This window comes from Myodes glareolus, chromosome 7, assembly GCF_982192425.1.
Source record: "Myodes glareolus chromosome 7, mMyoGla1.1, whole genome shotgun sequence".
NCBI classification, from domain to species: Eukaryota; Metazoa; Chordata; class Mammalia; order Rodentia; family Cricetidae; genus Myodes; species Myodes glareolus.
This window is the reverse complement of record NC_142032.1, coordinates 48,533,098-48,549,511: the sequence shown is the minus strand read 5'-3', so window position 1 is coordinate 48,549,511 and position 16,414 is coordinate 48,533,098. Positions and strand designations below refer to the sequence as shown.

Sequence of the window (16,414 nt, the reverse complement as noted above, 5' to 3'; positions counted from 1 at the left end):
TAATTAAAGGTGTTTGAGCCTATTATTCGTGATCCTAGAGAAGCTAATTAAGAAGGTGAACCTGTTGAAAATCATATAGTTATCCTCCTGGATGTTAGAATAGACAAGATTTCCAGGCAAACTTGGGTGCATGGGGGGTGGGGGGATGGAAGTAAGGGGAGATGGTTAGGGAGAGGGGAGAGGCGGAGGATTAGGGATGACTTGGAGGAATGGGGTCGGGGGAGGGAGGAAGGATGGGTATGGGATCATACTCATCATACTTTTGTAGTATGATAGGACATCTCTAGGGTATATTCCCAAGAGTGGAACTGCTGTATCCTGAGGGAGGTTGACTCCCAGTTTTCTGAGAAACTGCTACACTGATTTCCAAAGTGGCTGAACAAGTTTGCATTCCCACCATCAATGGATGAGTGTTCCCCTCACTCCACATCCTCTCCAGCGTAGGCTATCAATGGTGTTTCTTAGTTTAGCTATTCTGACAGGTGTAAGATGGTATCTCAAAGTTGTTTTGATTTGCATTTCCCTGATTGCTAAGGAGGTTGAGCATGACCTTAAGTGTCTTTTGGCCATTCAAAGTTCATCTGTTGTGAATTCTCTGTACAGTTCAGTACCCCATTTTTTAATTATGTTAACTAGAGTGTTAGTGTCCAGTTTCTTGAGTTCTTTGTATATTTTGGAGATCAGACCTTTGTTAGATGATGGGTTTGTGAAGATCTTCTCCCATTCAGAAGGTAGCCTTTTTGTCTTACTGACAGTGTCCTTTGCTTTACAGAGGTTCTCAGTTTCAGTAAGTCCCATTTATTCATTGATTCTCTTATTGTCTGTGCTACTGGGGTTCTACTTAGGAAGTGGTCTTCTGTGCCTATATCTTGGAGACTACTTCCCACTTTCTGTTTATCAGGTTTTCTTGAACAGAATTCTTTTAACATTTACAACTGTAAAATATTACATTTTAGGGTGGCTTAGGAAAAAATAATGTAGTGTGTGTGTGTGTGTGTGTGTGTGTGTGCATGTGTGTGCTAGCATAAAAGTACCCTTTAGAGATAAAGCAGGGAAGATAAATACACACATGTACACATATATAAAAATACACTTTGATATGACTCTCTTTTGAGAAATTCTTACTCATCATATCCTGATTCTTATCCCGGAATTATTAGAGCATCTTGCATTCTGCTTCTCATAGATCTAACTGCGTATCATATTTTCTCTCCTTGAAACTCATTTCTTGTCCAGGTAGTGGTAGGTTATGTTTAATGCAAGAACTCAAGAAGCAGAGAAAAAGGGGATCTCTTTGAGTTCAAGGTCAGTCTGGTCTACAGAGTAAGTTCCAGGACAGGTTCCAAAGCTATAGAGAGACCTTGTCCTGAAAAATGAAAAAAAAAAGGAATCATAGAAACTTGTTTCTACATTAAAGACACAAATTCACTTTTTCTTGAGTTGTAGTATGAGGGCTGGCTTGTTGGGGTTTCTGTCCCTCCCAGTACCCCAACAGCCAGGAAGCAACAAAGAAAATCACACACAGGACTCCATAGGATTATAAAGCTGATTGGCCCATTAGGTCAGGCTTCTTATTAGTCCTTGTAACTTATATCAATCCATTATCATTATCTATGTTAGCCATAATGGCTCAGTACCTTTCTCAGTGTGACAGCTTACATGTTGCCTCTTCAGTGGTCTGCACAGGAATGCAGAGAACTTCCCGTGTCCCAGAATACTCCCAGTCTCTTTGCTCCACCCCTACTTCCTGTCTGGCTTTCCCACCTATACTGCCTGCCTGGCCAATCAGCGTTTTATTAAAATATGATTGACAGAATACAGACAATTCTCCCACACCATTGAGTAAAGATCTTTGAAAATATACTATCCAGGTAGATTCCAATGTTTTAAGAATCTTTATTCCTATAACCAATGAAAGTTCCTTAAGGGACTTGAGATCAGAAAAAATGGGTATTTTCTTTACAATAAAATAAACTGAAAGAAAAGTTTATGTTGAGGTCATACCATGGTTTTTGTGAGAAAGCTATATATTATGGAAGGTGAAAAATAAGACCAATAAATTTGAATTTGAATATTGTTTTAAATAATGGAAAATATAAAAATAATAAATGCAAACAAGTATTCAATGATTTGTGCAGAGACTTCAGTTAAGTTTGTTGCTGTTATTTTTTTCTGCCTTACTTGGTTGTAGTCTAACTAATTGGATAATTGCAGGTTCTATTCCCAGAACTGCTATTCCCCCAACATCTTCATAAATACTCTCAGCCAACGTGATAACAGCCCTCTGGAGTGCTTGTTTGGATCATAGGCCTCAAAAGAGACAAAGTAATATGTCGCTGGTCCCTTAGACATTTACAAAGCTTGCCACCTGTAACTTGAAATTTTTAAGCCCTAGTCCAGATGTTGTCTCACAGCAGAGTTTCAGATGCAGAAGAAGACCCCATAACAAGATGATTTCCTGGATATGAACATTGGATCAAGGCTGTAGATGTGAAACTTTTAGACATTCATATCCAATCTGTGCAGCCCTCCTTCCACGACTTGTCATTTCCTAAGACAGCAGTAAGTATTTTAAAACACTTTCGATAGAAGGCACTCATATATCCCTCTCTGACGCTTGGGAAATATTTTAGAAGAAGTGACAGAAAGTATGATGGAACAGAAAGATGGGTTAAATTAATACAAAATTCCATATTCTTAACTCTACAAAAAAAAAAACTATTGAAATCTTGGTAACTGCTGAGAGCAGTAATTACCAATGCTGGAACTCTAAAAATCTATTAAAACTTAGTCAGTGAATGGGAAGGTTTTCACGGGACATAAAACCTTACATCTGAAGAACTGACTACTTATAAATCCTGGAAGAGGACAAACAACTCTCTCTAGTTTTCTACCTACTGCTAGGCCACTAAGCATCAAAAAATTACTTCTAATTTATATGTGTACAAATAGTACCATTAATCACAGTGGGTCATGAAACAAAATGAACAGACATGAAAGCGGGAAAAAGATTTGTTGGGATATGGAAATTTGAAAGGGGTGGCACAATGGGGGCCTGAGAATGATCGATATTCATGAATTATATATGCAAAATTAACTAAAACAGGTTTAAATGATAAAACGTACAAGCAGTTGCTTATCCATAGTAAGTTAGACTTGTAGTGGGGGCAAGTTGCCCAACTATATTAATTTAATAATGAGAAAAAAATAATGGAAAATAGTTTCCAGAAGTTTTAAACCACTACAGAACAGACATACAAATTCTAGAAGTCATCTCAATCTGCGTTCAATTTTCATTCCTTTCAATATCACCACCCTATACAAATTTCTATGATCATAAAATCTGGTGGCTTTAGAAAAGGTAGGATGATAATTATACTTAAAGGAAGATGAGTGGGCAGCACCTCCTGCTTTGAATAAGAAGGATGCTTAGTTCAGAGAAATGAGTAAGACTAACATTTCATTGTCAAACCTGTCTTCAGGGTACAAAAGACGTTTCCTGTTGGAGTTACAATAGCATAGCCATTTGTTATCTCATCCACCATGGAGGAGAATACAGGCAGGTGCATTTTTAAATATGGATTGATCATCAACACTAAGAATAGAGGGGAGAGTAAGAGAAACTCTTCCATCTTTTTTTTTCATTCTTGAAACATACAGACAATATATTGATGTTGTGGGGAAAAACAAACATTATTCTGTAGCAAAACAAAATTGTAGGAAGAGAAAGCAACAAATCTTTGCTACTGCCTTTTGAAAAGTCGCACTTTTACTTATTTTTTAAATTTATCTCTAAGGATTAAACCCAGGCTATTTTTTCAATCTGTCAAGCTCTCTACCACTGATCTATGTCCTTAAACCTTAGATCTTGATTATTTTTTAAAGTTATTCTTTTTTTAATTTATTTATTTGTTTTTTATGTACATTGATGCTTTGCCTGCATGTAGGCCGATGGTCGGGTGTCAGATCCCATGGAACAGGAGTTAAAGACAGTTATGATCTGCCATGTGGGTGCTGGGAATTGAAACATGGTCCTCTAGAAAAGTAGTCAGTGTCCTTCATTGGAGCCATCTCTCCAGGCCCAACTGTTTTTTCTTTTTAATATGTTTATCTGAGTGTATATATTTGTGGTAAATAAATATGCTACAATGTATATTGGGAGTCTGAGAACAATAAACCAGTAACTTTTTTCTTTTCACGATGTGAAAAAACTCCATTTACTCACTATGCCATCTGATTGACCAAACACTTTTATTTTGACATGTTTAATATATCAACACTTAACTAAGAATATATTCCATTATACATACAGTTATCTAAAGGTGCCAATATATGAAGGAAATAACCCAACAAAGTCCTCATTACTTTGTAACAAATTTATTAGATTCAAGTGTCCCTAGGAGAAAATCACAGATCATTGGATATATTTAAAGTGGAAGTCTATATTGGTGAATGGAAATACATTTTCAAACTCATTTTATACTAGTAAATCTTTTTTTTTACTAATTTTTTATTTAATTAAGTATTCATTTATTTATTCTGAGCCAAAGTCTCATATATTCCAGGCTGCCTTGAACTAATCTTGATGACCTGTCCTTCACTGTGCGCTCTGCTTGTTAAGTTTTCAACATTTATCTTAAACAAGAATGTTTGTAGCTATTACAAATGGTTATAATGGATATTGTACAATTTAGTTTAGAAGAGACTATACTTTTCTATATGCCAGGAAAATGAAATTGAGACCCACAAATTTGAAATGGCACACCTATGGCAGCCAATACCTACACTGAAGTTTGAATTATTATTTGTAACATTTCCTTATGAAAAAAAAACTGTGTGTTCCCACCCAGTTTCAGTATGTCATTTTGCATGTAGCTTCTGCTCTGTATAGAAAGAAAAAATATAGGCATAAGAACTTGTTCGTATTTTCTGACAGTGATGATCAGCTAACAAAAATTTTATTTCTTCATTTTCTCCTAGGCATATCTCAAAGAAATTCCCAAATGACTTTCATGGAGAATATTTCAGAGGTGACTGAATTTATTCTTGTGGGGTTAACAAATACCCCAGAGCTTCAGGTTCCAATGTTTATCATCTTCACTCTCGTTTATTTGATCACACTGATTGGGAACCTTGGGATGATTGTGCTGATTCTACTGGACTCCCGACTCCATACTCCAATGTATTTTTTCCTCAGTAACCTCTCCCTGGTGGACTTTGTTTATGCCTCAGCAGTCACTCCCAAAGTAATGGAAGGGTTTCTCACAGAAAACAAGATCATATCCTTCAATGCATGTGCTGCCCAGATGTTCTTTTTGATAGCCTTTGCCACTACTGAAAGTTTTCTCCTGGCTGCAATGGCTTTTGACCGTCATGCAGCAGTATGTAAGCCCCTACATTACTCAACCTCCATGACGAGGACCACATGTATCCTACTTGTTACCTGCTGCTACATCAATGGATTTCTTCAATCTTCCACCCATGTTATTCTTACTTTCCAACTCTCCTTTTGTCATTCCCATGTGATTAATCACTTTTTCTGTGACATTCCCCCAATACTTTCTCTGTCTTGTTCTGATATCCACTTAAATGAGATTATATTGTTTTTGTTGTGTACATATGATGTTAGTTTTTCTCTTGTGGTTATCCTGAACTCTTACCTTCTTATTTTCATTGCTATCTTGAGGATGCGCTCTGCAGAAGGCAGGAAAAAGGCCTTCTCAACTTGTACATCACACCTCATCACTGTTTCTCTCTTCTATGGGACAATTATCTTTATGTACTTACAACCCAACTCCAATCACTCAATGGACAGAGACAAAATGGCATCTATGTTCTACACTATGATAATACCCATGTTGAACCCTCTAGTCTACAGTCTGAGAAACAAAGAAGTCAAGAATGCATTCAAGAAGGTTGCTGGGAAAATGCTGACTTCCCTAGACCTAGTCAATTAGCTAATGTTTTTTTTTAAACCATGCAAAACTTTTATTGGCCTCTCTTGACTAAGAATACTTTCACTTGTCTTATTTCTTATCTGTGAATTTTATATGAAACCTCATTATTCTTCTTGGTTAATCTAATTATGAGTAAACTGTGATCATGTTACCAAACACATGATTTAATTCAGTTCAAGACCAAAATTATTCCAGATAACCTCAGCCTCACATACTTCTCCATAGATTAGGGATAAAATTCTTTAAAGGCATGAATATATTCTATCATGTTTCTTTGTTTATTCCATGCCCACTATCTAAGACACTGCCCTTCCCATTTCCCAGATGAGATCTCTTATACAATGGTATTCCTCTTTCTATTAATCCACATTTTCCTTACCCCCAAATATTATCTTTCTAGTATCCTGATTTTTGTATTTACTAAGGATATTTACTAACATTTGAAAATTTGGAGACAAAGACCTCAATGATAGAGGATAGTTGATATTTATCTTTCTGGTTTTAGCTTAATTCATTCAACATTATTGTTTCTAGCTTAATGATTTATTAGCAAAGTTCAAGTTTTTCTGGTATTTTTATTGATTTTATTGAGCTATACATTTTTTTCTCTGCTCTCCCTTCTTTACTCTTCCACTTAACCCTTTCCCGTGGTCCCCTTGCTCCAAATTTACTCAGGAGATATTGTTTTTCTACTTCCCTCATATGTATAGATCCACATATATCTCTCTTAGGGTCGTCATTGTTGTCTAGGTTCTCTGGGATTGTGATTTGTAGACTGTTTTTCTTTTCTTTATGCCTAAAAACCACTTATAAGTGAGTAGATATGATATTTGTCTTTCTAGGTCTGGGTTACCTCAATATGGTGTTTGATAGATCCGTTCATTTGCCTGCAAATTTCAAGATGTCATCATTTTTTCTGCTGTGTAGTATTCTGTTTTGTAAATGTAACACATTTTCCAAGAAATTTGTCATCAAAAGAACAAATAATCCAGTAAAAAATGAAGTAGAGATCTAAGCAGAGAACTCTCATCTAAAATGGCTGAATAACACTTAAGGATATGCTCAACATCCTTAGCCATCAGAGAAATGCCAATTAAAACAACTCTAAGATTCCATCTTATACCTGTAAGAATGGTCAAGATCAAAAACACTGAAGACAATCTATGCTGGAGAGGCTGTGGGGTAAGGGAAACACTCCTGCATTGCTGATGTGAGTGCAAACTGGTACAACCCCTTTGAATATCAGTATGGGTGATTTTTTGGAATATTATGAAACAGCCTTCCTTAAGACCTAGCAATAACATTTTGGGGTATATAACCAAAAAATGCTCAATTGTACCACAAGGACATGTGGGTTCAACTGTTTTAATACCAGCAGTGTTTGTCATAGCCAGTATATGGACAAAACCTAGATGCCCCTCGACCAAAGAATGAATAAGTTCAAGTTTTTATTTTTATTTGCATTTGAATAGTAGTGCTACAGTATTTTCATTATCCATTCATTGGTTAAAGGAATTTTAACAGTTTTCACTTTCTAACTATTGTGAATAGAGGATCAATGAACACAAATGAGAAAGTGTCAATGGAATATTTGGTTGAGTCTTTTGGGAATATTCCAAGGGATATTATATCTTGATCATATGAATAGTGTAGCTTGAACATATAAAGTTTAGCATTCTGGGAATTCTCCACACTGATTTCAATAGTGGCTCCATAAGTTTAGAAACTCAGCAACAGTTAATGATGTTTTCATTTTCCTGTGTTCCTTTTAGTATCTATTTTTTGGCTTTTTATTTACTCATTGGCAGAAGAAAAATGTCAAATAGAATACCAATAGCACAGACAAAATACAAACAAGACATGCTATCTCATGAAACTGAATGCCTCTGTATATCAAAGTACATGATTGTTGAAAAAATAAACAGTATACAGAATTAGAAATATCTTTTCCAATTATTCAACACATAGAGTATATTTAATATATATTTCAAAATCTTTCTGAAGGAGAAATCAAGAAAACAAATAACCCAATCACAAATAAATTTAAATACTAAACAGAATGCTCAAAAGATGAAAGGTCAAGAAACAAAGAAGTGTTCAGCAGCCTTAGTCATCAGGGAAATTCAAATTAAAACTATTTTGAGCTTTCTTCTTTGAACAGACTGCACAAGATTAATAAAAGAAATGACAAGTGTCAGGTAGGATGTGAAGAAAAAAAGTGGAGACATGCTTTTTTATTGAGAATAGACACTTGTACAGTTGTTTTGAAACACATCACTAGTAAGGCATAACCTTTCTTTCTTATTCTTCTTTGAGATCTTAAATAACTTCATGAGTTCCAAGTCTTTACATATTTAAATACATTAAATTATCAGTTCCTTTAAAACAGTCAACCTCTTTAGAAATCCAGAGTCTTTTAAAATTCAACTCTCCCAAGTGTGGGCTAGACAAATATACATTCTACTTCAAGAGAAAAAAATCAGGGCACAGTTACAATCAAATTAATTCAAAACAATATGCCCACCACAAAACATCTGGGATTCACTATCTTCTGAACTTCTGCAAAGGGCCTAGTTCACTTCTCTGGCTCTGCCCTGTGCAACACAGTTTATCTTACTTGCTCTGGCTGGCTCCACTTCACTGTTGCTGAAGTTCTTGGTGGTTTTCCTTTAATACTGGCAACCCTAAAATGTTGGAGTTCCTTGTGGAAAATGGGCTATACTTTTACCAACAGCTTCTCATAGACTCTCTTCATGATGCCAAACCTTGACTTTATGGTAGTATTTTATTTATGTTTTAATAAACAAAGTTTGATAAAGATCAGAGGATAAATCGAAGCCCACTGGGACCAAACAATGGTGTTTGGGAGACAGAGGCAAATGGATCTCTGTGAGTTCCATTAATCCAGGCACTAAGGGAGAGTAGAAGACAGCCAGAAACAGAGGCTCTGGTCTCTGGCAGTAGTTGTCCAGCCTTGGTAGAGGTAAGACTTTTAACTTGACTGTTTTGATTTTCTGATCTTCGGCTTGAACTCTAATATCTCTGTGTTTTTGTTATTTGTGCTACATTTGTTGCCCAACATTGAGGTACAAATTCATAAAAAAAAAAGTCACTAGTACAAACAAGAGCTGTATGTAGGGCTACACTTGTGGCCCCAAACACATGCAGCTAAGCTTTCTTTTCTTTTTGTTCCAAGCCTCTGAGCATATTTGGGATTTTTCTGTTGTAATCTGTGGGCAAACCCAAACACATGTGCTTTTTCAGAATAACCCCCTGTTTGTTTTTCAGACTGCTATCACTTTCTCTTTCCTGTCACTCTATCTCTTTCCATCATAAGTTATGTGTTCTTCCTGCACCCTGTTCTTGGACTGCTGTCAAACTAGATATCTACCATAAAGTCCAGTCTGACTTTTACTGTTCTGCACAGCAGCAATAATCCTTACATCTTCTTCAACATATCCTGCTTCTAGGATCTTGTCCCATTTATGTTGACGAGCCTGACTTCTTATAATGATAAACAGCAAAAGCTAAAATGTAAGCCGAGTAAAGCCTCTTATCCCCAACTTGATTTTTGTTTATGGTATTTTATCATAGTATTAACAACCATATCTAAGGCAAATTGGTATCAATTGCCTTATTGATTTGATTTGACAGAAAGGATCATGTATGGGGGAAGATTATGGAGCAACTTTGGAACTTTGTGTTAGAAGAACGATGATGACTAAGAGTTCAGTGAGTTGTTCTCTAGGAACTTGGTAGATAAGAACATTAAGAGCAATGCAGCTGATGGAAGCCTCGATTGTGAAGTTTAAGAGGGAAGTTTAATTCAGTGCTATTTATTATTTTGAATTAAAATCATGAGATTCTGGGTATTTGGACCTGAATAAATGACTGTGATTAACAAGATACAAGAAGTATAAAGCAAAATTTTGCTTTGCTAGGGCAGTTGATGTTGGTAAGCTCAAGCTATGAAATTAACAGTGATTAAGAAGAGACCAGCATCACTGAGGTGAAATACTCTAAGAAGTATTTTCTAAATACTTTTCTAAAGAAATTTTAGAAAAGTATTTAGAAATTTTCTAAATACCTTTTCTAAAGAAAATGTGTTTCAAAGGTGGATCATGGATCTTGTTGTACCTTATGCTGTCAGCTGGACTTGGTAATGCATAATAGTCTCCCAGATAGTACTGGTTTGAAAGGCAGAAAGGTGTCATGAAAATCAAGTTAGTCTTGGCACAGTAAGAGGACAGGAGAGGTCATTGCTGAAGGCCCAGAATTGAAGGGGTCGTAAAAGAAGTTGTGTAATAATTATAATAAAAACACAGGAACAATATTGGGGTTCAAGGTGAAGATCGGAAAAGAAAAAAAGGTAAAACCAACAGAAAGTCTTACCTCTACCATGTTTGGATGACTGTAGACTGAGCCTTGAGCCTCTGTCTCCTTCCATCTTTTATACCCCTTTAATGCTTGGACTAAAGGCATATGATTCACTTGTACTAGGATTAAAAGTGTGAGCCACCACCACCTGGATCTGTTTCTGTATGTATCTTGTGTAGTCCAGTGTGGCCTTGAACTCATATACATCCATCTGAATCTGTCTCCCTAATTCTGTGATTAAAGGTATGTGATACCACTGACTGGCCTCTAGTAGTTCAGTTTTAACAGTCTTCACCACATTTTCAATCAATAATTGATCGGTTTTGCATTCTTTGTGCTAGAATACCTGGCAAACCCAGATGGGAATGTATGTGTGTTATGTATTGGGATTATTCCTATTCCTGACTATCTTGTACCTGAATAAATAATAAAGTCAGTTCTGCAATGCCTGGTATAAATTCAGAGGTTTTAATATGCAAAAAACATGCTGTGTGCATGCTGTAAATTTATAACTATATTGACAAGTTTTCTAAAATCCTTTACCTCTGTGATAATAACATTTAATTTTGACTTTTGAACAGAACGAAGGATTTGATCCACTTTACTTAAATTTTCTGACTTTTTACTTTACTTTTATGATTTGTTTGCTTCAGTATAAAATGTAGGGACTTCAGTTATTAATGTGTCTTCAACAATGCAAAGAAGGATCCAGTTAGTTCTCTTTATATGTTGAATTCTCTTACTTTTGATATAGTTGTAGTTAATCAGTCCCCCCAAAATAACTGCAAGCATTTTGTCAGGGTTTCCATTCTTCCCATAATTTATCAATAATTAATCATTATAGAAAGGTAATATAATTTTGCTAATTGAAGAAGTCTTAATTTACATTTTAGAATTAATTCAGAGATTTTTTTCATTTAAGTTTTTAATTTTTTATTCAGTTAATTTGGGCAAAAGATCCATTCAAAGATAATATCTTCCCTGTATTTTAAAATTCATGTGGAGAAATGCTTGGAAGGTAATATGATCAGATTGTAGTTAAGCTTTGGATCCATATAATCCACATGCACCTTATGCCATCTCTTTCAATCAAAACCAATTCTCTCTGAGTTTCATCAGATAATTTTCTGTGATTATTTAAGTGCTTTTCACCACTTAAGGTTTTCTTTCAATTAATAAGGTCATTATGACCTATCGCAAAAGACTGCTAAGATGTAAAAAGTCTCATAGCAATCTTTGGAAGTCATTAAAAGTCTGCAATCAATTTCTCCTAATTTGCACTTCCAGGAGTCTAATTTTTTGGAAACCTATTTTATAGCCTAAATAATTAATAGAAACTCTTCTTTGCTTTTTTCAAGAGTGATTTAAAATCCCCAATGAGGCATTTTTTTTTACATAAAACATTCTATTTGAAACAGATAGCAAAATTTCATCTATGCAATGATAAACTACAGATTCAGAAATTTCTTACATATCACTTATAATGATTAACTTACAAAATATTGGCACAGGGTTGGACTATTTAACATTCGATGTGGAACAATATCACATTGACATCATTTAGCAGACTGAAAAATGTTATACTTAAGCTCAGTATAGGCAAATTATTCTCTGTCTTTTACTTATAAAGACAGAATAAAGAAACAATCTTTTATATCAATAAATACATGAGGCTATCACTATCCCTTAGGGAGTAGAAAAGGCATAGAAATGCCAGACTACAGAGACTCCACTGGATGAATCACCTTAAGATCAGTTTTTACTCTGTTACCATTTAACATTTTCCAAATTTCTTTATAACAACAAATACAAGAGAATCCCCAGGCCTGGTTCACTCTTCAATATGCTGAGCATATAATTGCTACCCTACCAGTTTTTCTAAAGCCTGCAGGTTCTCTGTTGTTAAAGAGCATTGCTTAACCCTTACAGGTTGTTCTTTCAACCATTTTAAAGTTAGGACCATTGGTGCCTTTGAAATATGAGCAACTCTTTTGCCCTGTTCTTGTGCAACAGTAACAGTTCTTTATAAAACCTTCTGACATTTTCCCAGAAATATAACTTAGTTTGTGATTTTTTAAATTGGAATAATGTTAATCTGAGTATTTCATTGATGTAACAAATCATGTCGCCACAAACTCATTGCTATGTTAGTCAAATATGGTTTTATATTCATCTTTGTCCTTTTGGCTCTATACAGTCAACACATCTCATAACTGTTTTACCTGAGACAAAATTCTGATCCCCGAAAACTGAACATTTGCCTCCTAATGGGAAGCAATATATCATAAAGGGAAAGAGTCAATAACTTCTGAGTTTCGGGTCAAAGGTAGAGAAAAAACGTAATGGGTAATAGAGGAATGGTGCTATAAAGATTAGCTAAGGACATATAACCAGTTGTAGAAAAAAGGACTATGAGTAACATGCATGTTTCATAGTTTGTTAAGAATTCATTTGTTCCTAGGGAGTTAAGTCCAGTGTTCCAATGTGGGTCTCTGTCTCTATCTCCATCCATCGCCAGATGAAGGTTCTATGGTAATATGCAAAATATTCATCAGTATGGTTATGGGCCAAGGCCGGTTCAGGCACCCTCTCCTCTGTCTAGAGAACAATCTAGGGATCTCTCCTTGGACCTGGGATCCCATTTATAATCAAGTCTCTTGTAAACCCTAAAATGACTCCCTTAGTTGAGATATATTCTTATGCCAGTACCAAGCTGTTTTCAATACTGTAGCTGTGTAATAGAGTTTGAAGTCAGGGATTGTTATACCTCCAGAATTTCCTTTATTATATAAAATTGTTTTGGCTATCCTGAGTTTTTTGCTTTTCCATATAAAATTGATTATTGTTCTCTCAAGGACTGTGAAGAATTTTGATGGGATTTTGATGGGAATTGCATTGAATCTATAGATTGCTTTTGGTATAATTGCCATTTTTACTATGTTGATCCTCCCAATCCAAGAGCAGGGGAGATCTTTCCATTTTCTGCTATCCTCCTCAATTTCTTTCTTCAAAGATTTAAAATTCTTGTCAAATAGGTCTTTCACTTCCTTGGTCAGAGTTATCCCAAGATATTTTATGCTATTTGTGGCTATCATGTAAGGTGAAGTTTCTCTGATTTCCCTCCCTGCTTCTTTATCCTTTGTGTATAGGAGGGCAACTGATCTTTTGGAGTTGATCTTGTACCTTGTATGTTTTTTCTTTTTATAAAAAGTGTTTTCTTCATTAAAACTTCCCATTATTCTGTTCTTAAATTTAAAGCCAGAAGCGTGTGTTTGATAATTCCAAGATCTGCTGCTTACTGGAAAAACACCTCCTTAATTCACTTAAATATCTAAAAAACTTTCTATTTTTCATGTTCTCCTTCATTGCCTAAGCTTGGCTGTCCTAACTAGATTTGCTGACCAGGTTGTTCTTAAACTAAGAGTTTTACTATTCTTTGCCTTCTGAGTGTTGAGACTAAAAGCATGTAGAAAGATACCATAGATTAAGCATTCTTTAATTTCTTTTCATAAGTAGGAACTACCCAGGTTGCGATCTTGTCCCAAGGTCACTACTCCTTTTATTTTATTTCTTAATCTGTTAATCTCTTTGAATGCAGGATTTAGCTCCATTCTATTTCCTGATGCTCTTTTTCTTCTCAAATTGCACATTTTCTATTTTTCTTTTCCCAGCTTGCTCTTTTTCATTACATTTCTTTATTAATGTTAACACTAATAACCACACATTAGAATCTATACTGGAATATTTTCAGATTTTCTCTGTTAACATAATTAATCCAAGACTCTCCACTTTAGCCTCATGCAGATTCTTCAGACATTGGCAAAAGCAGCCACATTCCTCCCCAAAATACCACCACAACAATTTCTATGCCACATAATGATATTCTTCTCCTCTGTTACCTCTTGACAAAGGCCCCCACATTTCATCAAATCACACTATGCACTACTGTCTTTCATTCTCTTATTAGTATGGCTCATTAAACACTGCTTAAAGCATTCTACTGCTTGTCTAACCCAAGGTACAAAAGTTTAAATTCCACCAAACAATAATATGTTATGACCTATCCCAACAATATTCTAGTACCTTTTACCAACTTCTCCTTTTGTTATGGTTTCTATTGCTATGATGAGACTATGATCATTGCAACCCCTATAGGGAAAAATATTTAATTCGGGTGATTCATTACAGTTTAGAGGTTTAGTCCATTATCATCATGGTGAAAATCAAGGAAGTATGCATACAGACATAATGATGGAGAAGGAGCTGAGAATTCCGACTTCTTGGCTAATAGGCTGCAAGAAGTGCTCTGGTATAGTAGCATGACTTTATCATATATAGGATCTCAAGAGGCCACCTCCACAGTGATAAACATCTTCCAGCAAGACCATATCTACTCAAAAAATTTTAATGCCTAATAGTGCCACTTCCTATGAGCTTATGGGGACCAAATATATTAAAAACTCAACGAAAAAAAGAGAATTACTGACCAATTTCCCATAAGAACACACCTACAAAAATACTCTATAAAATGGTTCTAAACTGAATCCAAGAGCACATAAAAATAATCATCTACCTTGACTGTATTAGGTGATTTTATGTCAACTTGTCACAATCTAGAGCCATCAAAGGAAGAAGTCTCAGATGAGAAAATGCCTCCTTGAGATTCAGCACTTTTTAATTTAGTGTGCATTGTGGGAGGGCCCAACCCATGGTGAGTAGTGCCATCCCTTGGCTGTTGTTACTGAGTTCTATAAATAGGTGGCCTTAGAAAGTCATGGGAAGAAAGTCAGAAAACAGCACATCTCCAGGGCTTGTGTATAAGCTTAACATCTTTAGTAGATTTGGTAAGACATTTGGAAAATCTTCAAAAGAGGAATTAGCAAAAAGATTTTTCCACATTATAAAATGGGAAAGATTTGGGTGACTTTATGACAATATTATAGAAAGATTAAAAAGGAATTATTAATTAAGAGGACATCAAATTTAGAAAGGATTTATATAATGTCAGTTGTAAACATTATCAGCTTTATCATTTTTGTCTTATTACTAAAAAAGTAGGTTAATCTGATTGCTAAGGTACAGACCTTAGAAAAACATAACAAAACAGATTACAGAGATATTCAAATCCATACAAAAGAATTTAATGGAGAGTCAATTTTAACATTGCATTAAAATGATAGAAAGGACCAGCCTGGGGTACTTAGACAACCAAACAATATATCCAGTCACCTTACAGTAATTGCCAAAAGACAGAGCCTCTGTTATAGCTAACTAGACTTCTGTTCCAATGTTAGATTTAAGGAGAGTCAAAGAAGCAATAGTCTCATATGGCATGCATTAACCTTCTGTGAAGCAATTGTTAAACTTGTGGTCAGTTTGTAATAGAAATATCCCTAATGACTGGATAGATTTTGTTAAATGTGTTTTAGACTCTGGTTCACTATTACAATGTAGTACCTGGTTCAGAGAAGAGGCTAAAATTTTTGAAAAACAGAGTAAAGCTATAGGTATGGAAATCACCAAAGATCAAATTTTTGGAAAAGGAGAATATGACTCTATACAAAGGCAAGTTATATAAGATGAACATACCATGGATATATGCCATGTAGCAGTTTTGAATGCTTGAGAAAGAATTGGAGAAATAGGAAAGAAAATTAAATCATTTACTAAAGTTATACAGGGCCCAAGGGAAGCCTTAAAGGGTTTATTACAAAAGTTGATGTCAGCAGTACATAGAATGATAATAAATTTAGAATATAAACAAATAATTGAATATCTGGTTTTTGAAAATGTCAATTCTCTATACAAAAAGATAATTAGACCATTAAAGACAAGATCAGCACCTTGGAAAGAGTGGATCTGAGATACAATTAATACTGAACGTTATGAAAATTAAAAGAGAGGTGACTGCCAGAGGTTTGAGGAAAAATTGAAATGTTAAATGCTATAATTGTGGCAAACAAGGTCACCTTAAAAGGAATTGTAGACAAGTCATTCCTACAAACAATGTTTTTTCTAAGAAAAATAAATTCAGAAGAAGCTTCACTTCTGGATTATGTGGAAGGTTTAGCAAAGGTAGA

At 35.1% G+C, this 16,414-nt stretch overlaps 1 protein-coding gene across 1 annotated transcript; it reads left to right on the top strand.

Annotated features, from left to right (window-relative positions):
• Positions 1-5,000: 5,000 nt before the first annotated feature.
• Positions 5,001-5,957, top strand: LOC125397420 (olfactory receptor 5B12-like). The gene has a single exon (XM_048429823.2). The coding sequence runs from the start codon at positions 5,004-5,006 to the stop codon at positions 5,955-5,957; it is 954 nt and encodes a 317-aa protein (XP_048285780.1). The 5' UTR covers positions 5,001-5,003.
• Positions 5,958-16,414: the final 10,457 nt, after the last annotated feature.

Coding starts and splice junctions, on each gene's coding strand:
- LOC125397420 (XM_048429823.2), top strand. CDS start 5,004: ATGACTTTCATGGAGAATATTTCAGAGGTGACTGAATTTATTCTTGTG.